Raw genomic sequence first — 22,443 nt, forward strand, 5'->3', positions numbered from 1 at the left:
TGGGGCTAAAGCTTCCTGGCTGCTGCTCAAAGCTTCTGCCCATCTCACAGACTATACCATTTCTGGTGCTCAGTTGCTGCTTCTGCCTGACTATCCCAGGATCTTGTTATTCCCATCAACATGAGAAAGAGCCATCTATCAATTATGCCTAAAGAGAACAGAAATCCCAGGACTCTCAACAGTGTCTATTCCATGCCCCCTCCGTGTCCCCTCCCCCGACAGCTTATTTCTTATCAGTTTGGTTAGGGAAGCATCTTTCCTCCAGAAAATAATGAATGGGCCATTGTGACATTCCTAATTCCAATCCCTCTCATCCTTTTTTGCTGCGTTCACTGTACCACTCTGGTATCTCTATCTCACTTACTGTGGCCAGTCTTCTAGTCTAGGCCTCCAAGAGTTATGCCAACAGTGTACTGGAATTGTCCCTTAGAGCCCTTACCAGGACATTCCCTGTCCTGCTTCTGATCCAACAGCCCAGGATTCCCTTCCAGGCATGCTTTTCTAGCCTGTGACTGTGAGCCAGAGCCTGCAACTCCTTTGACATATTTCCATAGCAAACCCCATATTATTTCCCCAGTCAGATTCATCTCACAAAGACCTCAACAAAGCACCTGTAACCAGACAGGATCTAGAGGGTGAGCATATGAAATTGCCAGATCCAGCAAATAAAATTGCAGTATATAAAAGATGAGGGCACTAAAATGTATTCATTGTTTATAACTTATCTAGAATTCTAATTTAACAGAGAGTTCTGTATTTTATCTGGCTAATGTATTGGCAAAGCACTGGCTTACTAACACTTCCTCAGAGCCTTCAAACAGTGGGAAGATCCCATTTCCAATAAGAAAAAGTTTGTCTCTTCTGCAGACCCAGGGGCTGAGGAAATTCAAAATGCCCACCAGCTTCTCAGGTTTGTGTTCAAGAGTGCCTACTCTCCCACTGAAGGAAAGCAGTGTCCTTAACGCTGGCGAAGATGTTCAGATTCTCACATTTGACTTCTGTGGGGTTTTTTTCTGTCTACAGAGTCAGTGGTAATTACTGACAGCTATCCAACTCCATGGTCTTCCTTTAGACACTTTCCCTCAAACTCCTCAAATACACCTTGACTAGGTCATAGCTCCTAAACCTATCAATGCAGAGCAACCACCCAGGAGCTCCTCCGATGCCCGCTCTGAGTCCTGCTCCAAGAAAGTTGATGTGACTGGCCATAGGTGTGGTTGGGCTTCGGCAGTTTTAACAGCATCTCAGGTGACTTTACTGGGAGTCATCTGAGCCACAGGCCCAGGGTAATGCACCCATTACAGCATCCCAGTGCACTGCATCCCAGTGCACTGCATCCCGGCGTTACACTGCATCCCATTGCACTATATCCCGTTACACTGCATCCCATCACAGTTCAGGGAAATGTCTCAGAAAGCCACTACCATGGTGTATCTTTTCCTGTTGCTACAATGAAACACCTTAGAACAGGTAACAACAGAGACTCATTGCTTACAGTTCAGGATACAGGGACACTGCAGGTCTGGTGAAAGCTTGCTCTCTTTTTCCTAATACAGTGCTTTCTGGCCATGTCAGAGGAGAGGTAGAAAGACAAAGGAAGTACAGCTATTCCTTCAACTTCCTTTCTAGAGCACTGACCCTGTACCTGATGGGAGAACACCCACGGTTTGATCATGTCTCCCAAATCCCCACCTTGGACAGAGTTACTATGGATGGTAGGTTTCAACATATGTGTTTTGGGAGAACAGGTACGTTCAAGGCACATAGCATCCAGGTAACAACATCTGGTTGTTCTGCCGTCTAGCTCAAAAGCCAATGACAAAGTCCTCCCCTTAGCATCTCTTTTGTAGAAATCCTCCTGGCACCAGCTTTCTTAGGTAGGCTCTCCTAGAAGCAGAGTCTATGGGGATGCTATCCCCGTGATTTCTGCGGAGTGATCTAAGGAAGAGGGAGTAAGGGAGGCAGCCACAATGCAGGGATAAAACTCATCAAAAAAAGTGATCCCAGCTGGAGACCAGTGTTAGAGGCTCACATAGGGGTGGGGAACTATGGCGCAGCAATTCCACCAGAGTCATCCCTACCTTGAGGCAGAGGGGGTGCCTTTTTGTACCCCTACACTAATTAATCACTGTCTGTGGTCTGCCCTTAGAGGTGCAATGGGAACCAGGAGCACAGTTCCTTACCAGGCCTGGGCCTAAGGTGAGGCGAACAACATACAATTTGAGTGAGTTCTCCAAACCCAGAAATGAAGATGATGTTATTTTAAAGCAATATTTTGAATAAATCAAATAAATCCAAAATATTATGATGAGCCAAATCAAATTTTAAAGCTGGACTAAAGAAAGGCCTAAGGGAGAAGCTCCCTGTTTGGCCAAGGCCAGTTCTCAGAGAGGAGGGAGCTGTGGGCTATCCATGAGCACTCTCAGCCTCAGAGGGATGACTGTGTTGGTCCAGGGAAGTGAGTCTGGGTGAGAACCAGCAACATTTCATTTTAGTACTGTCCCCCAAGTCCATATAAGTTTGGTTTGTCCCCATTCCCCCATGGTTCTTTGGAGATATCTGGGAAGAATGACACTCCAGCTGTTGAAAAATGTTGAAATCTATGGATCTGGAGACTGCTTCTAGAAATTGTAATCCAAACAGCTCTCTCTTAAGAAGACCTGTGTTGGAGTGCACGCTCGCGCGCACACACACACACACAAAGTGATCAGAGAAACAGATGCTGGGGCTCTAGGGTCATCTTTCCCAGCTGAGTGACAGCTGTTAGTTTTCTAAAAGTCCACTCCTCCTTGACAACAGTCCCTCATTCCTAAGTCAAGCACCTATACATAAAAGTCTTTCCAAGCCCCCTCCCGACTCCACATTTTTCTGACACCACTTTGATGATGGCTAGTTTTATGTCAACTTGCCAAAAGCTAGAGTCATCTAAAAGGAAGGAATCTTGATTGAGAAAAACTCCATAAGATCCCACTGCAGGGCATTTTCCTAAGTAATGATTGATAGGGGAGGGTCCAACTCATTGTAGGTGAGGTCACCTGGACTAGTCGCCCCAGGTTCTATAAGAAAGCAGGCTGAGCAAGACATATAGAGCAAGCCGGTAAGCAGCACCCCTCCATGGTCTCTGTATCAGCCTCCAGGTTCCTGCCCTCACTGCTTTTGATGATGAACTGTTGTATGGAACTGTGAGCTAAATAACCTCCTTTCCCCTGAAGTTGCTTCCAGTCATGGTGTTTTATCAAACCCTAACCAGGACGACTTCTCATGTCATAATCACTTACAACTCTCTTAATGTAGAACCAATTGGTTTTCCTCATCCTGCCCAGACAGCAAACACAACAAACATTGCCCCTGTGCTCTACCACACTCAGAAGTTTCCTTCTTTTCTTAGTGAAGATAAAATAAAAGCCCTTTCAGGGTAGCGTCAGATTCAGGAGTTGATATAAGTCAGGCAAATGAGGCATCATTGAGCCACACCCAGCCCTCCTTATGTTTCCTCCTTATGCTTCCTCCTATCTGATGCCCCTTATTTCTCTTCCCTTCCCTGGCTTGTGCTGGCTAGCTTTATGTCAACTTGACACATTTGGGAAGATGACATCTCAATTGGGAAAATGCCCACACCTTTTGGATTAGGCTGTAGGCAAGTCTGGGGTACATTTTCTTGATTGGTGATCAAGGATCTAGTAGCCCACTGTGGTCCTGGATGCTATAAAAACAAAACAAAACAGGCTTAGAAAGCTATGAGGGGCTAGCCAATAAGCAGCATTCCTCTGTGGCCTCTGCATCAGCTCCTGCCCTGACTTCCTTCAGTGATGGAGTGTAACCTGAGAGCTGCAAAGTGAAGAAACCCTTTTCACCCCATTGCTTTTGGTCACAGCAACAGAAGCCTAGTTAAGTCACCTACTCTTCTTAAATGACTTTGAAAGATTCTAAAGACCAGGTCAGGCTTTCTTCTTTTTTCACCAAGATGATGCTTATAGATTTGTTTAAGATTTATGTACTTTCATTTGTATGTGTGTATGTGAGCACCACATGAAGGCAGGAGCCCATAGGGGTCAGAAGAGGGCATTGGATCCCCAGGATTGTAGTTATAGGTGGTTATGAGCTGCTATGTGAGTACTAGAAACAAGCCCAGGTCCTCTGCAAGTGCTGTACCATTTCTCTAGCTTCCAATACAGCTGTTATCACACATGGTGCCCAGCTCTGTGCTCAGTGCTGCTGCTGCTGCTGGCACTGATAGAGACAATGGCCCTCTGCTGTCTCTTGACCCAGACTTGGAAAAGACATGACAACCATTTCCAGTGCTTCCTCCCAAAGAGCAAAATTATGGGTGCTTCCTTGGGGAGAATGAGAATTCTCAAGATGCACAGATCTGCCCTCTGTTTAATAATTCTTACAAAACCCCCTTCCCTGTGACTCTTGCTAACCAGAACTCTTTAAGCCCCGAGGACATTCGTGCCTGTTAATATGCATGGCCAGGTTGGACGGGGATTATTTTAACATTAAAGGTGGCATTCCTTTTCCTTCTTTTCTTTGTAATTACCTAGCAGGAGTCTTAAATATAACCCTTACACTAAGAGTCTTGGAGGCCAACAACTACATTGAAGACCGGAGAAAAAAAACCCGAGTAGATCACTATGAAGTATGTGAACTCATTTGTTTGGGTCCTCCTACCCACTTTTCTCACAGTAGGACAGACTTGTTGTCTTCCCACTAAATGGACACAGCTTGACTATTCTTGATGAGGTTGGAAGGTCTGAAGCCCGGGGGCAAATATTTGAAGTGTGTGGTTAAAAAGGGGCAGGTGGACTGGTGGAAACAGCATGGAACTAGTTTGTATAACAGTCAACACAGGGGCATAGCCTGACATGTTCTAATAATAAGCCTCAGCTGTATGCGTAGTTGGCAGTGATCTGAAGAAGTCAGGCGTTATACCCTGCTCTGTTCTTTGTGTCCAATGGTCCGTACCTGATGTTAACCCCTGCCCTGGTCCTGGGCTGGATCTGTGAATGACAAAAGATCTTTTCACCTTTTGACTAAACCGAAGAGTATGGTTTCTAACTCTGTCTCCAGTTTGCCAACTCCATCAGGATTACCCAGACTTTCCAATGTCAGGTTTTAGGATTTCATCCTTCTTGCTCTGATTTCGTACAGAACATTTTGTGGCCCCCAGTTTCCACTGCCCTCTGTTCACATCTGTTTTGAAGTCCATCCTGTCCTTTATCTGGCCTGGCATACTTAGGCACCCAGATCCACGTGTAAGGGTCAGGTGGCTTGTCCTACCTCATTAGCAGGGATCCTGATCTTGTTAGCCTAGTCAGGCCAGCTTCCTTGCCCTGAGACATGGCTTCCCCACAGGCCAGTGGTTCTCAGTCTGTGGGTTGACCCTTTCACAGGGGCCACCTAAGACCGTAGGAAAGCACACATATCTATATTTAAATTCCCTACTACAGTAGAACAATTACAGATGAAGTAGCAACAGAAGTAATTTTATGACCGGGGGTGTGGGAGGTCACCACAACGAGAAGAACTGTGTTAAAGGGTTGTTCTAGCATTAGGAAGGTGGAGAACCACTGCTCTAGACAATGGTCTTCTATAATCTTGCCTGGTAGCCTCTGAGCTTTGGACCCTTCTCCTTTTTCTTCAGCCTAACCACTTAGTTACTAAATATAAATGTGTGCTATATTCGGTAAGGACAGAGCCTCTTGTCACTTTAACAGAGAAGTCTTGGAGGTCAGGGAGGAAATGACAAAAGGAAGATAGAGAGATTCTGGAAAGGTGGCCTCAGTGGAAGGGATAGGGAAGCCTGGAGTCCTCAGAGCGCATGAGGCATGTCTGGTTGAGGGGCTAAGAGACAGACCTACCTTGACACTGGTGTAGGAGGGATTGTGGGAATACTTCTGGCTTTCAAAAGGATGTTCAGACCTTCTGGGTTTCGAGTAATATGAATGAATCTGCAGTGTGGGCTGGGCTCTTCTCCTTTTATGGCACTGATGCTCATGTGCCACCCCCAGCCCCACCCTGCCGAAACAAATGATCTAACTGCTCCTTGGATAAGGCTATTTCTGTTTCACTTTCTCTCCCCTCCTCTTATTTTCTTTTCTCTGTATTTGAACTACAGTCATCACCTTTTTTGTTGTTGCTGTTGTTCCCCAGCAGTCCTAGAGATGGAACCCAGGGCCTTGCACATGCTAGGAAACCATTCTGCTACTTAGTGACCGGACCATTACATCTTTAGGATTAACTTTGATCTCATGAGGTAAGCAGGCGTTATTGACTCTGTTTTACTAACAAGGAACCAGAGTCAGAGAGATGAAGTTCACAGTCAGGTCACACGACACTGTCATGTGTGGCTGAAAGGCCATGCCCTTGCTAGATTAGATGTATCCACGTCAATGTTCCCTTTCTAGCTCTCCTAGATAATAGAATCATGGAGGGTCAGACATAGTAGGGTGTAAATTGCCCTACAAAGATAAAAATGGAGTTCTGCTCATGTCGTTCTCTGCTATCTGGTGATTACTTTGTAGTCTTTGTTTCTTAAACACGGTGGCTGTTTCTTAAAATAGGATGGCTGTCCGGATGCTCTGCACATTTCTTCCATTTGCAATAGACTGTAGGAACAACTTAATGCTTTTTTATGCTCTCAATTCTGGCAGTTAGGAACCTCATGAATTCACAGTGTGTAATTATGGGATCGATGGTATATATACAATCAAATCATAAGGAGAGAAATCACAGCCACATTCAAGCCATCAGCATGGCTAGGATAGAGGGCCATGTTCTAAGCCAGGATCATGTCTATTTTTCAAAGGAATGTTTTCAAAATACTAACATAATCATTTTATCATGTCACACTTGTTTATAAAAATACTCCATTGTGTCTGTGTATATATAAATAGGGAAGATGGGGGGGTGGTTCTAGAATGAGGAATTTGGGGGCATTTTGTTTGTCCTGGAAACATCATTAGTAGACACAGTGTCTATGGTTGCCTCAGCCTTACCATTCTGAATTAGACACTTCATGTATAGAGTGTACTTAAGAATACTAGAAGGTGTGTCAGGTGTGAGTTCTCACGGATGCTAGTAAGAGTTTAATCAATTACTGTAATTGACATTGTGGATGAACAGGAAACACTTTGAAAAGTGGGGACTCTTAAGTGCTGATTCGTAATACGCAAAACCTACTGATTTGGCTCTCTGTGCTGTCTTCTTCATCATTCACACCTTTTATCTTTAATGTGCTGGTCACAAGAAAATACCTTCTTAAAAATTTACAGGGAACATTCAGAAATGACTGTCTTTACAAGAAGCTGCAAACCAGTCCAGTCAGTCCCAGAAATCTTGCAGTCAATGGGTGGTTTTGCTTTTCTGTTTCACCCTTGACAAACCACACAGATCCTCCTGCATCCCTGCCTCTGGATATTTGTTTTTTATGTCTTTCCTCTTTAGACCCTGCTTCTCAATACCTGTAGCGCCTCACCCGCATCTTCTGAGAAGACAAAGCACAACTGGACTCCCCCCTTTTGATTCCTAAAAGTATATGATAGCATGATACAGAAGTCTCTTTTTCTTTACTTAATATTTTACCAAAATGGAGTGCTAGATAGACGGTACAGATTTTCCTCCTGAGTAGAGGGTTATCTATTCTATTATCCTGATGCTACTACTGGCTGGGGAGAGCAGGACTGGTGTGAATACTGATATGAATACTCATACCCCTGAGATGACTGCCCTGTTTGATCAGAGCAGATTTTCAGGGCTCATAAATCATATTTAGGTCATATTTAGGTGGCCCCTGGGCTGTACAAGAAAGACAGCTGGCTGTAAGTGGCATCCCTCTGTGCTCTCTGCTTTAGCTCCTGCCTCCAGGTTCCTGTGTTGAATTCCTACCTTCACTTCCCTTGTGATGAACTTTAACCTGTAAGCCAAATAAACCCTTTGGTCAGGGTTTCATTATAGTCACAGAAAGCAAATGAGGATAGAAATCAAGGAGGAGTTAGTGATCAGGGCCAAGTGATACAGCAAGCAGAGGTCAGACACCAAGATGGCAGGAGAAGGGTTGGACTGTAGAATATGAATCCCCTCCCCAGATCAAGAGCTTTAGGGTGGCTTCTGTACCCTACACAATTTGCTCATTTATCCAGGGTCCTCGTGCTCCTTCAGCAGGCTGAAGCCCTTCTAAATATTGACTAATGGACAGCGTCAAGAATCCAAGTGAGAAAGGTGAACACTGAGACAGAAACTGAACACTCTTGGTGGAGGCTGTCTGTGATTCAAGGACACAGTACCAACTATGTGCAGTCTTGCCAGGAGTGTAGTGCATGGTCTAATAGGATTTCTTGTGTGCAAGGCTTTGTTTTTAAAATGAGAAAAGTAGAAGGCTGGAAAAATAGCTCAGTAGGGAAGTAAAGTGTTTGCTGTGTAGGTTGAGAGCCTGAGTTTGAATCCTCAGAACCTACATATAAAAATGGTAGGACATTCCCAGCAGCTTGATGCTGACAATCTCAGTATGGATAAGGTGGAGACAGGAGGTTCCTGGGGATCTCTGGACATCCAGCTTAGCCTGATGAATGAGCCTTAACTCTCTCTCTCTCTCTCTCTCTCTCTCTCTCTCTCTCTTTCTCTCTCTCTCTCTCACACACACACACACACACACACACATCACAAACGAGTAGGACTGTAATGAACAGAGACAGATGATGAGAAGTATTTCAGAATGAAGGGATAGCACAGGTGGTTGACAACTCAGATAATACAAGCCAATTACATCTAGTAGCATCATGGTTTGCTAATAGAATGAAGGGGAAAATAAGGTGGGTAAAAAAATTAGATTTAAAGTCATATTGTTGATGACATTGGATATAAGACTGAAGGCTTAGAAATGTGTCTAGGAACAGCAGGGGACTCCATCTTTTTTTTATCTCCTGGGGTGAATAGGTCAACATTGAGAAAACCCATGGCGCTTCACTTTAAGTTCTAACTGTTCTAACTTCATTTGTGTTGCTGTGATAAAATACTCTGACACAAAGAAAATTATGGGAGAAAGGAATTAGTTTTGGCTTACAGTTCTAAGTTATAGTTCATCACCGTAGGGAATTCAAGATGGAGTCTTAAAACAGTCAGATCACACTCACAGTCAAGAGCAGAGAGAAATGGATCCATGCATGCTTACCTGCTTGTTTGTTTGCTTTTTCTCAACTAGGCTTCTCCACTCTTATACAGTTCAGGAGTCTCTGCCTAGGAACTAGTGCTGCCCATGGTGGGATGGGTCTTCACATATCAATTAACTTAAGACAGTCCCCCACAGACACAACCATAGGCCATCCCAACCATGTGGATACTATCTTATGCAGACTCTTCCATGGTGACTCTAAGTCACATTAAGTTAGTAGCCGAAGCTAAGCATCACACTAACAATATTGGTAAAATTGAACATGTACACAATAAAGATGTACAGGGTTTTGCCATTATCCCATTTTATAAATAAATAAGTTAAGTAATTTATCCAAGGTGATTCAAACCCAGATCTGCTTGAATCAGGAAATTATATTATCTTGGTATTTTTGTTGTCATTAGTCTTTTAATTTTATTTGCTTATACATTTATTTTTAACACACTGAGTTTAATGCTCCTTCTATACACATATGGGTGTGAAATCATCTCCTGGGACATGGGAAACCTACCAATGGCCAGCCCCAACAAAGAAAAGAAACTTTTACTCTTTCAGCAAACATCACTACCCAATAACTCCTCAACCAAGGGTGGGGCCTCAGTAGGTTCTCCTTGTACATGCTGAATTTTTTTTTTTTTTTTTTTGCAGATAACCACACCAAAGCTGCTGTCAGATCACATGTGACACTGACCCTTTTCTTAATCACCCTAGAAGGAATGTTCTGCCCGAAGAAAGGCTGCACTTGTGTATATATGCATGTACACATAGATAGATAGATAGATAGATAGATAGATAGATAGATAGATAGAGATTGCATGTGTCTATAGATGGGTTTGTAACATCAGAGTGGCATGTCTAGGGAAAAAGGAATGAGAGGGATAACTCCATTTCTTTAGGCATTTTGATTAGAGGACAGTGAGAGAAACGGACTGATCAGTTGGAATGAGTAGACAGGGCAAGTCCACCCTGGAGGAGTGCTTTCCCCAACCATCATCATCTGGTGATGAGCCAGAAGGAAGGTAGGTTTGAAGTGGGTTCTGAGGGAATGCCAGAGGGTTGGTGTCAAAATGACTCTTGGCTTTCAGACTTAGATTAGAAAAATGTGAAGGCAGGGCATAGGTGAAGCTGTCTCAAAAGGCAGGGGGTGGGGAAGATGTCAACTGGAGGACAACAAATGGCAGGCAGAGGAAGCCGTGGGAGGCTTTCAGGATCAGTAACGAATATGATGTGCAGACTCCTCTACGTTTCACTTTCCCTATGACAGAATCCCTAATACTCATCTCCTCACGTGGCTCCTTAGCCACAGCCTCTGACTTCCATGGTTACCTCCTCTGGGAACTCGGAGTGGGTAGCACAGGATGTGGACTCATGTAGTCAACCTGGGCCAGCAAAATGCTGTTTCTTTTATGTCCAGAGAGAATAGAAAGTGGGGTGTCTGTGCATGGGGTGGGGGGACTAAACAAGGGGGTTCGCAGGAGACACCAAATTCCCCTGACTTCCCTCTGCTTAGATTTATTCACGAGCAAAGTGGGCACAGTGCTTCATGAGCTACAACTCAAGAGCCATTGGGAGGACTGGGTGGAACAGTAATATCAAAGAGCCGAGCCCATGACCAACAGGCAATGTTTGCTAGTGTGCTCCCTCATGACCGGCTGCAGCTCTCTTTTGCTTTTCTTAGCCCTCACATGTGGAGCACAAGAAGTCTAGAAAATGTAATGAGCAAAGGAGAGATGTTTTCACTAAAGGGTGTGTTAATGTTTCATCTAGTCTTCAAAAAATGTATTTTGAGGCACTGTCTTCAGTACCCGGGTTTCTCTAGTGAAGAACTTAGACATAGCTCTGCCCCCCATAGTCCAGACAAGCTCTCTGTTGCAGAATAATTGGCTCTTCTCATGTTTTTTTGTGTGACATATATTATTAAATTATTAACTTATCAAGGGTGTGTTTTCAGGCAATCATTTTACATTAAGCTTTTTTTCTCATACATATATGCACATAATTTTAAAGTTGCTCAACTTGAAAAATAACAAGCTGAAAAGCCTTGTTTCCTTATTCTGAGGGTTCCTACTAACACTCAGAAAATAAATATTACTCAATTTTTAGAGAAGTCTCATTATTGAGATATATATTTAGACAAACAAACCTCATTTCTTATACAGTACATAGAGAAGAAGGAAAGAAAGGAGGATTGGGGAGGAGTCAGAGACTTTTAGTCACAGAGATGTGAGAGGTGAATAGGAACATTATTTCATAATATTACTACTGACACGGAACAAAAAAAAAGTATACTTGAAAAAATTCAAGAAAACTTTATTGAAATCCACTCTGTACAGAACATGTTAGTAACTGGCCAGATCTTAAGAGTCTGCACAGGGTGAATCAAGATGGACACATTACAAGCATGAGCCCTGCCAGCGGAACAGTCTATAGCCCCCCAGGGCCCTTTATGTAAAATGGAAAGAACAATATTTTGCTGCTCAGACCTGCCAAAGTTCTCTTTAAGTTTGGGTGATGACGACTCCATGCTGTATAGATACACTATGTGCTTTCAGCATTAGTTGCTTTTTGTCCTTCTTTGAAAGGCCAAGCCACAGTCTCAGAGTGTTGTGATTTCTGCTTTCCCTCCTTCCACACAAGCCATGAGCTGAAATCGTCCTAGCCTTTCATCAATGTGACTGCTCTCTCCCTAGCTCTACATCTAGATGAATTTGAAACAGAGCACCGAGGTGGCTGATATCTACATCCATTGAGACACACTGGTCTAGCTCTGGCCTCTTGACTTTTCAATGGACTGGGCAGATCAGTCCTTCCATAAACATTTGTTGGTTGGATTCTAGTGATTTCCCCTGGTTTTGAGTGCTTGGCTGTCTTATCCTTGCACAGCAGTCTCCAGACCTTTCCAGGCATTTTCTTAAAAGGGCATACAGTACATCTTGCTTTCTTCAGTGCTGCCTGCTAAGTTGTGACTTGCTGGCCAGGCAGGTGGATTCTTCCAGTATCTGTGGCAGCCCAGGTAGGAGTGGCTCTTGGATCTAGAGATGGTTCCATATTTGTGTTTCTTGATTTGCCAACACTGAGAACTCTGTGCTGTCACCTGTATATTACTTAGGTCATTGTATTCATTATTGACCCTGATGGAGGGACAGTGTTTCTTATAAGTGCTGGGTCTTTCTCTAGATCATTGTAGTTGAGCTACTATAGTATATGTTCTTTGCTATTTTAAGATAGCAACACGAACACATCAAATAACATCACCAAATACACCACTCCCATCCTGACTGAAGAGGTAGCTGTCCAGGTATAAGTATATAAGTATGCAAGTGTGCAAGACAGAGAAAAGCCAGTATTCTTACAACAAGGAGTTCCATATAAAAACACACTATGCAAAATTAGAAGAAGAATCTGATCTCAAGTAGGAGAGATTGATCCAAAATGTTATTCCTGGGAGAGAAGCCATTTTAGTGCACTTGGCCTATGAGTGTGCACTGAGTTAAACAAAGCAAGACAAAATAGATGTCTGCTCCTGGCATAGGGGACACAATTGACATTGCCCAAAACTTGGAAAGGAAACAGGATAAAATATGGACACTACTGTGTATTTTGTTCTTTAATTATTCAACTGTAGAATTCCAGTCAGCTGAGAACACTTTTGAATTGTAAGCAACTCTGCACTTTTTATTTCAGGCACAGCGATTTTTAACTCTGAAAAACAAACAAACAAACAAACAAAGAAGAAAGGTTGGGTGAAATTTCAAAGATAGGATACAAGTAGGAGACCATGTAATGTTGATAAATAGAAACAAAATATTGCAAGACAGGAAGAGAAAGCCAGAGGAAAGCCATCCAGGCTACACTGTTACCCAAGCTTCCAGCAACAACTACCCTTTGCTTTGGCCTGATGCTTTCTGGTCCTCGCTCTGCCATTGTGCCAACTCCTCTATTTCTTCCCTCTTCTGGCCTTTCCTGATCATTTCTGAACCCAGTCTTACAGTTAGTAGCACCTCAACAGTGGCTTTTTATGCAAAACTCCAGGGGTGGAATTTCTTCCTAGCACCTGCTAAGTGCAGAGCTCTTTATGGCCCCTGCATCCTGGAGTTATAACCTGTCTCTTCAACCAGGCTCATCCCCATAACCAGACAGTCAATGTCTTGGTGTTTCCAAACTCCCAGCTCCTCAGTGTGGATGGAGGAACAGACAACCCAATTGTGTCATGCTGTCAGACATGAAACCTGGTCACCAGAAACCTTTAAATATGCCCAGCATTGTAATAGCTTCTGGGGTCAGAGCACAGCACTGCTTTCAGCTGCTGAGGTTCCTGCCATCTACAGAGTGCAGTGAGTAACAATGGTTCCTAAGATGATTTCCGGTAAGTAAGCAAGGACCCACAGAATAATATAGCAAGTGGTCATGAGTAAGTTTAGGCTTTTAAGAAAGTGTTCATTGTTAAGAAGGGCAAGAGCTGAGGAACGAGGGGGAGAGATGGTAGAAGATACTTTCAAGTGCTGGGTACAGCAGGTGCAAAGGCACTGGGGTTAAAGGGAACATGTTCTCATTCTCTGCTTCCTCGTTTTATTCATTCTATGTATACCAGGGATGTTCTAGTTCACTTTCAGTTGCCATGGTGAGTGAGGCTCTGGGCTATGCTTGCCAAATCTCAACCCTATATACTGTGTATTCCTTGACCTTGACTGACTCGGCATGCCCTTGGGCACTGTGCAGCGGACACTGCCACCTGTTTGCGGCCACTTTCCTCCCTGTTCTCCCTTGCTTTCTCCCCTATCCCGGCTAGCTTTATCATAAGTCCCTGCTGTGTCTCAGGAGTTAAAGCCTGCACAAGTTACAGGCACTGGGGGGATCAAACCTGTTTCAACAGAGATGCAGTCACGACTCACCTTTCCTCAGGCTCTCGCTGCCTTCACTCTGCATTTGGTTTCTGAAAGAGATCGAAAACAACTTCAGAAGCCAGGAAAGCCCTCGGACAGAAAAAGAGGAGACGGGATGAGGCATTAAACTCTTGGGTCTCAGAGAGACATTACAAGTGTGGGCTGGGAAGTTTTTCCACATCCCCAGGATAAAAGTATCCTTTTGATGACTGTATCTTAACTTCTAATGTTGGACATAATCCCCCCTCATATAGTGGTATCCTTATTGAAATAGAGAGGCATGAGGGTAACACATGCAGTTTTACCAGTCATTTAATGACCAGGAAAGAGTTGCCTTTGTGTGTGAATGGAGGGGGTGCACATATGGGTTTAGAAGGTAGAGGAGAGAAAATCAACCCCAAGGCTGATGCCTAGAAGGGTTAGGCAGATGGTGCTGCCCAATACTCTCATGTGTTGGTTGCACAGACAGGCTAAAGTGGAAAACCTCTGGCCAGCTAGCTCTCCGAAGGCCGAGTTGCTCTTTGAATGAACTTACTGCTGATGCAACTTGGGGTCCAAGTTCCTCCAGGTTGATAGACTCTCTGCCAGCGTTACCATCCTGCTCTGACATACAGGTTGTGTTGCTGGGCCTGAAATGAAAACACAGGGACCACTCAACAATACCCTGATGCTTTTATGATGCAACCTTTCTCAGAGTCTTCCAGAACACTTCCTGTCATTGGTGGTCTCTTCTATGTGCGTACACATTTAAGAATGACCAACCTCATGGATGTGTAGCCATGAAAAAGATTTGATAAGTTTAACAAACTTATTATGGTATATAACTCTGGCACGAGTAAGACAGAAAGCCTTATGGAGATTCCTTTCTGCATCTGTTCAGCCAACCCCTTTATCCCACCCTGTTGTTCCTGATCTTTGATTTGTTTAGCTTTTCTTTATCTTGAACTTCAGATAAACAGGATTACACACTGAAGTCTTCTCTTTCCTTCATTCAGCAGACAGCTTTGGAAATTGGTTTCTATGGCTAGGTGGTTTTTCACTACATGACTGTACCTGTTTTTGCAGATGGACTGTCTCTGATTAGTAACATGTAACTGTATATTCTCTCTCTATATATTTCCTTTGTCAAGTGTATATGTAGAAATATTTATATTTTCTCCAAGTTTGTGACTTTCTGTTTTCTTGACAAAGTCAACGGACAAATATTTTAATTTTGATGAGGTTTACTCTATCCATTTACCCTTTCCTGTTTGTACTTGCTTAATTAATCTAAAGATACAAAGATTTTTTTTTCTTTCAGAAATGTTTAACTTCAGCTCCTTTATTTAGTCTATAATTTATCTTATCTTGTGTAAATCATATTTTCCCTCCTGAATTTTAATTATTCCAATACCAATAGTTGAAAATATTGCCCTTTCAGCATGGAATTACTTGATATTTTTTTCTTATCAAAAGCAATTAACCATTTGATTTTATCTTCTTTTTTAACCCTTTTCCCTCATTGACTGATATCTCTATCCTTTTATGAATGCCACACGGGTCTATGACCATTCTTTTGGAATTATTTAGTTTGTTTCTTTTATGAGATACAGGTCTTACCATATAGGCCAGGCCTTAAACTCAATCTTCCTGTTTCCATCTCCTGACTGCTGGGATTATAGCCCTGTATCACCATGCCTGACTCCAATTTTGCTCTTAATTTTCAAAATCATTTTACCAGCTGTGGGTTATTTGCACTCCTCCCTATCTTTATAAATTTGGCCTTTTAATTTTTACTAATAAACCTTCCAGGCTTTGGATTTAGATTACTTCAATCCATTCATGAATTTGGGAAAAAAACTGGGATCTTAATAATATTTTGTCTCCTAATCCATGAACCCAGTATATGCTTCCATCTAATTAGGTCTACTTCCATTTCTGTCCATAGTAATGTTTGCATTTGTCTTGTTAAATGTATAGCCAAAACTTTATTAGTATTTGATGATCTTAGAAACTGGATTTAAACATTTCATGTGGCCTGGTAGTGGTGGTGGCAGGGAAAGCCTGTAATCTCAGCACTTGGGAAGCAGTGGCAGGCAGATCTCTGTGAGTTCAGGACAGCCTTTCTTGAAAAACAAACAAAACCTAATTTTCTAAGTGTTTATTTACTGTTGGTTTATAGAGTACAATTTCAAGAGAGCATGAGTAGTTAGACAAGTTGCTCTGCTGTCCTCATAGTCTCTCCTTCTGAGATGCATTTTGGAGTACAGTTTTGAGTATGATCTTTGCAATTGGAGACAGCTACTCCTTTTGATATTTGAGAGCAGACTCTCTCTTCCTTAGGCCTTTTCTCGGGTTGAGCATTCTTTGGTTATTTGATGCCCTGTTTTCTAACCTTAGAGGCTTCATGTACTTTGAAGCACATTGTGGGGGCAAGAACAAGTTCCATAACCTTGAAAGGTGGGAACTGATTGGAGGGAATTTGGCCATGGGGCCACACTTGGGAGAATTAATGTGCACCCCACGGGCATGAGTTAGGTCTCAGGTATTGGAACTGTAGAAGCAGGTTGTTATAATGCCCCCCTCCTCACCTTGGTATCTCTTACACACACACACACACACACACACACACATTCACATACACTGTTCTTGCTCTACCATCTGTATGTCACAATGCAGCACAACATAGCTGCCTGATCCTGTTCTGCCCCAAACCATAAACCATGATAAACTTTCCCTTAAGGTATCCAGTCTTTGATATCTTGTTTTAGTCATACAAAGGAACTGAGGCATTTGAGCTGTTTCTTATTTGAGCTCCTGGATTCTTTATAAATCAGACTAGATTTTTATAATTGCCTAGATTCCTCTTTAAAAGTATGGCACTTTATAGCTAGGTATGGTGTCCCAGATAAATATATAAAAGAAAATAATCAAATGATCTTTTCATACCCATGGCAAAGGCAGCATAATTACAAGAAGCCTCAGTTTAAAAATGAAAGCAGCACACCAGTCAGAATGGCTAAGATCAAAAATTCAGGTGACAGCAGATGCTGGCGAGGATGTGGAGAAAGAGGAACACTCCTCCATTGTTGGTGGGATTGCAAGCTTGTACAACCACTCTGGAAATCAGTCTGGCGGTTCCTCAGAAAATTGGACATAGTACTACCGGAGGATCCAGCAATACCTCTCCTGGGCATATATCCAGAAGATGTCCCAACCGGTAAAAAGGACACATGCTCCACTATGTTCATAGCAGCCCTATTTATAATAGCCAGAAGCTGGAAAGAACCCAGATGTCCCTCAACAGAGGAATGGATACAGAAATTATGGTACATTTACACAATGGAGTACTACTCAGCTATTAAAAAGAATGAATTTATGAAATTCCTAGCCAAATGGATGGACCTGGAGGGCATCATCTTGAGTGAAGTAACACAATCACAAAAGAACTCACACAATATGTATTCACTGATAAGTGGATATTAGCCCAAAACTTAGGATACCCAAGATATAAGATACAATTTGCTAAACGCATGAAACTCAAGAAGAATGAAGACCAAAGTGTGGACACTGTGCACCTTCTTAGAATTGGGAACAAAACACCCAGGGAAGGAGTTACAGAGACAAAGTTCGTAGCTGTGATGAAAGGATGGACCATTTAGAGACTGCCGTATCCAGGGATCCATCCCATAATCAGCTTCTAAACGCTGACACCATTGCATACACTAGCAAGATTTTGCTGAAAGGACCCAAATATAGCTGTCTCTTGTGAGACGATGCCGGGGCCTAGCAAACACAGGAGTGGATGTTCACAGTCAGCTATCGGATGTATCACAGGGCTCCCAATGGAGAAGCTAGAGAAAGTACCCAAGGAGCTAAAGGGATCTGCAACCCTATTGTTGGAACAACATGATGTACTAACCAGAACCCCGGAGCTCTTGTCTCTAGCTGCATATGTATCGAAAGATGGCCTAGTCGGCCATCAATGGAAAGAGAGGCCCATTGGACTTGCAAACTTTATATGCCCCAATATAGGGGAATGCCAGGGCCAAAAGAATGGGAATGGGTGGGTAGGGAAGTGGGGGGCGCTATGGGGGACTTTTGGGATAGCATTGGAAATGTAATTGAGGAAAATATGTAATAAAAATATTAAAAATCAAAAAAAAATAATAAAAAAAAATAAAATGGGTGAAGATCATAATGAAAACAAACTGCCATCTTGGACACTTTAGGGGAACGCATAGGATAAACACTCAAGATAGGGCCAGGCAAGTTAGGACCAGAAATAACTCCTGTAACTCAGGAAATAACAGCATGACATGACAAATGCAACTGGACACAGCTAAAGGGCTGCTGAACAGTGAAGTCAGCAGGGTGGGGAGACAGTCTACTGCATGGAGAAAACAGGACAGGACAGTTCCATAGAAGATACACAAAGACCCGGTTTTGGGTTTTTTCATCCAGGAACACCTGAACTGAATAGGGAAACATGGCTTCCCCTGAACATTGTTAACACCTCCATTGAAAGAGGTGACCTGAACAACAATAACAATGACAAAGAAATAAAAGAAAGGAGGCAGGCATGTCAATCAGCAGGTCATTTTGCATATGTAAGACCCACCCAGTGCAGAAAAAAAAAAAGGAAAGCAGCACACACACACACACACACACACACACACACACACCAAACCCAAGACAACATACCTTATTCCCAAATCCCCAACCCCCTAATAGATATGCCTCTAATGAAAGCAGCCTGAAGAAACACACAAAGAATTCCATTGATTATGTTCAGACAAGTCATAGAGGATGTGAACAAACTTCAGGAGAAAACAAAAAAAAAAAAAAAAAAAAAGCAAAAACTGAATGAAATAAAATTTGTCCGAGAGGCCTAGGAACATCCAAAACAATGCTCATCTGAACTGGATAGTCAGGTTCTATTGCTGAAGACACAACATACTGTGGTTTCAAGTCATGAAGAAATCAATTTTGAACTGCCCAGGAAACTCTCTCCCTGCCAGATAGCTTTCATAGTGCTAGAAGGTGCTGGAAAGGCTGCTCAGAGAGAAAAGCCGTCAGTGGTCTTAGCAAGCACTGGTCTCTGTATGCTACCACACCTGCTTTCTAGACCAAATATGCCCACTGCACAACTGTAACCTTATGGACATTTCCAACTGGTCTATTGGTGGGATTTAACTTCTGTTTTGTGGGAATAAATTCATGTCTAGTACTGTGAAGTGGATGGAGGAAGTCACAGACCCTAGGAGGGAATCTACTGATCTTGTTCTATGAAATGGTTATGTTATCAAATTGCCTTCTAAATATTTATATTTATATCCGTAGACTTATATTGCCCGCAACGTTGGCCAGAGAAGTTTGTTATTTGAGTGGGTAGTGATTAGTGCAGAGACACATTGTTGTTCAAAGTGCTGAAAATAAGTGACTTTGTTTAGCCATCAATGAGACATCTATATCTACCAGCACATCCCTACCCCAAGGCTCAGGGACCTTCACAGAAGATGGGGCAGAAAGAATGTAAGAGCCTGAGGATGGAACAACCATCTATCTCCTGAGAATTATCAAGAAGAGGGTAACTGGTGTGTGTGTGTGTGTGTGTGTGTGTGTGTGTGTGTGTGTTGGGCAGGGACAGGAGATGACAATGAGGAGCTAAGTACAGCATTTGCTTGTGTGAGTGTCACAACAAAGCCCATTGTTTCATATTCTCATGTAAAAACACTTTCTTCAGTGTTGGAGACCAAATTGCTAAGTAACACCTTGACACTAATACCGTAACACTGTAATACCGAGCTACCTCCTCCTCCTCATCTCATATGCTCATTAAAACACATTTTACATGGTGATCTTTAGACAGAACAAAGACACTCATCACCTGATAGGCTGGTTCTGCTTCTTGCAATATATTCTTGCCACTATGATTGTGAACAGCAGCACAAAGACAAGCGTTATAATGATAGCTCTAATCTGTATCCAATTCTTTCCAACAGATGGTAACTCTGGAAGAGCTAGAAATGACCACAAGTTTTCCATTAGTAAGAAACTCACTTATGAAAGGTTCAAATTTACAACTTGCCTTCCTTTCTTCCCTCTTTCCATCCCTCCCTCCCTCCTTCCCTTCCTTTCTTCCTTCCCTCCTTGCCTTCATCATCCCTCCCTTCTTCTATCCTTCCTCCTTCCTTCCCTCCTTCTCTCTCTCTGTGGCTGTCTGTCTGTCTGTCTGTCTCTGTCTGTCTCTGTCTGTCTCTGTCTCTCTCTCTCTGTCTCTCTGTCTCTGTCTCTGTCTCTGTCTCTCTCTCTCCCTGTGTGTGTGTGTGTGCGTGTGTGTGTGTGTGTGTGTGTGTGTGTGTGATCTCCCCCTAGGTTCTAGAGCCATAGGAAACTGAAATCAACAAGAGGAACCTAGAGGAACTTTTGTAATGGTTCCTCCATCCACCATCATCTTGAAGTCACTCTCTAGATCACCTCTCATTTGAGCAAACAGAACAACTACTTCAAAATATTTGATTATTAATTTTACTGAGCTAACCCCAGGCTTCCTCATCCTGACTTTCAGTATGCTTTCCCTGTTAGGAAACCTTTGCTATTTCTTCATTCCCTAGAGAATCAGATCCCTGAAGGCCAGCAACTACTTCCTAGAATAGGAAAGCCTAAACTGCAGTCTCGGAAATTAATGGAAAACTAAGTAGTTCAGTTAATAGACATTTAAAGAAACAGTCCTTCTGTTTAATCCTAAATTATAGGAAAATTAGGATCAAAATATACCATAGTTTAGATACAATTTTTAGGCATGTGCTCTCTTCCTAGAATAGAAAGGAAAATAATTATTGGCATTGTGGACCATATCTAATACCTTTTGAGTGTGTCCCTGTTTGTCTCACTTGAATCTATTTGGGATTTCCAATAAAGGAGGTTATGGCTCTTAAATGGAGACTTCTGCCTTTTGATACACAAAAAGAGTCAGTAGCTGCAGTAGTTTGAATAGTAATGGTCTCCATAGATTCGTGTGTTTGAATGCTTGGCCATAAAGAGTGGCACTATTAGAAAAGAGTTGCCTTGTTGAAGTAAGTGTCACCCTGTTGAAGAAAGTATGTCACTGGAGAGGCAGACTTTGAGGGCTCCTATGCTGAAGCTATGATCTTTGATGCCTGTGTATCAAGATGTAGAACTCTCAGCTCCTTTTCTAGCACCATGTCTGCCTGCATACCACTGTATTTCTTGCCATTATGATAATGGACTAAACCTCTGAAACTATAAACCAACCCCAACTAAATGTTTTCCTTTATAAGAATTGCTGTAGTCATGGTGTTTCTTCACAACAATAAAACCTTAACTAAGATAATAGCTAACCTATCTCTGGTCAGGGCAAGGATTTAGGGACACAGATATGCAAGTTCTTTGGATGAGGTACCCAGGGCTGACGCATTTCTGAAGGTAGTACCTGGGCAAGTTCTAAGATAGTTAACTAGTAGAGGTGAGTCACGATGAGCTTACCAATGCCTGCTCACTTGTAGACAAGGGTGGGGAAGCCTGATGCTGGTGATTACCTGAAGGCGATAAGCTTCAGGTATGGCTTAGAGTATTTTCTCTATTTCTAGAAAATGTTTCAGTGGGAGCAACCAGGACAGCTGAATGACCACATCTTTTACTAGATTCTCAGTGGCTGGGATATCTGAGCAAAAGGAAATCAGTACTGGGAGAGGGGGTAGGCTCAGTTGTAGGGTGTGGGTGCTAGCCATGGGGATGTTTCTCAGAGTATGCCCATAGGCCAAGTTCCTGAGGGAGCCACCAGGATTAATGACGAGGCAAAGCCAGGGGAGGAAGAAAGAGATGGATGGGTGCCATCAGAAGGAGCAAGTAATAGTTAAAGGGCTGGAAAAGGGACCGTAGAAGCAGAAGGCAGGTGGCTGTGGGTTTGGGGGTGGGGTGGGGAAGGGGATGAACCTTAGAATAAACTCCAATGAATGATGAGCATCAAGTGGGAACCAAGTGTCTTCATTCTAGGAAGAATGGTGGCTTGTCACAAGTGGGGTACAGGTTAGGCTAGCTCTCTATGGAGCAAAGCTGACACTGAGTTTCAACCTCTTTCATCACTGTGGAAGCACATCAAGAAGATGCCCCCAAGCATGCCTTCACTCAGTCTTTTCTTGAACATATTTCCTGCTCCTTTTGGGTACAGCTAATTTGCTATGGTTCTCTCACCAGCTGAGCATGCAGAAAGTCACTGTAAATGTGAGGGTCTTTCATAGAGAACTCTATCTCACCCTCCCTTCTATTTTTGTCATGTTTACTAAGTTCAATAGTCTGTTTTACAGTAGGATAAGGCCCCAGTGCCTTTAGGAAGACTTACATGACTTTCAAAGATCTTGCCTGCCTCTGAATGCTCATAGAACTGAT

At 42.9% G+C, this 22,443-nt stretch overlaps 1 protein-coding gene across 1 annotated transcript in view; it reads right to left on the reverse strand.

Moving 5' to 3' along the window:
- Window positions 1-11,498: 11,498 nt before the first annotated feature.
- Window positions 11,499-22,443, reverse strand: part of Cd86 (CD86 molecule) — a 63,704-nt gene continuing 52,759 nt past the window's right edge. Inside the window, exons 5-8 of the mRNA XM_029470646.1 lie at window positions 19,922-20,054; window positions 14,588-14,681; window positions 14,062-14,102; window positions 11,499-12,871 (exon numbers count right to left, since the gene is read on the reverse strand). Coding sequence (XP_029326506.1) covers window positions 14,085-14,102; window positions 14,588-14,681; window positions 19,922-20,054 — 245 coding nt within the window. The 3' untranslated portion in view covers window positions 11,499-12,871; window positions 14,062-14,084. The remainder of the gene's footprint in view (window positions 12,872-14,061; window positions 14,103-14,587; window positions 14,682-19,921; window positions 20,055-22,443) is intronic.

The sequence above is a fragment of the Mus caroli genome, unplaced genomic scaffold (genome assembly GCF_978045245.1).
Source record: "Mus caroli unplaced genomic scaffold, Mus_caroli_1 scaffold_17, whole genome shotgun sequence".
Taxonomy (NCBI): Eukaryota; Metazoa; Chordata; class Mammalia; order Rodentia; family Muridae; genus Mus; species Mus caroli.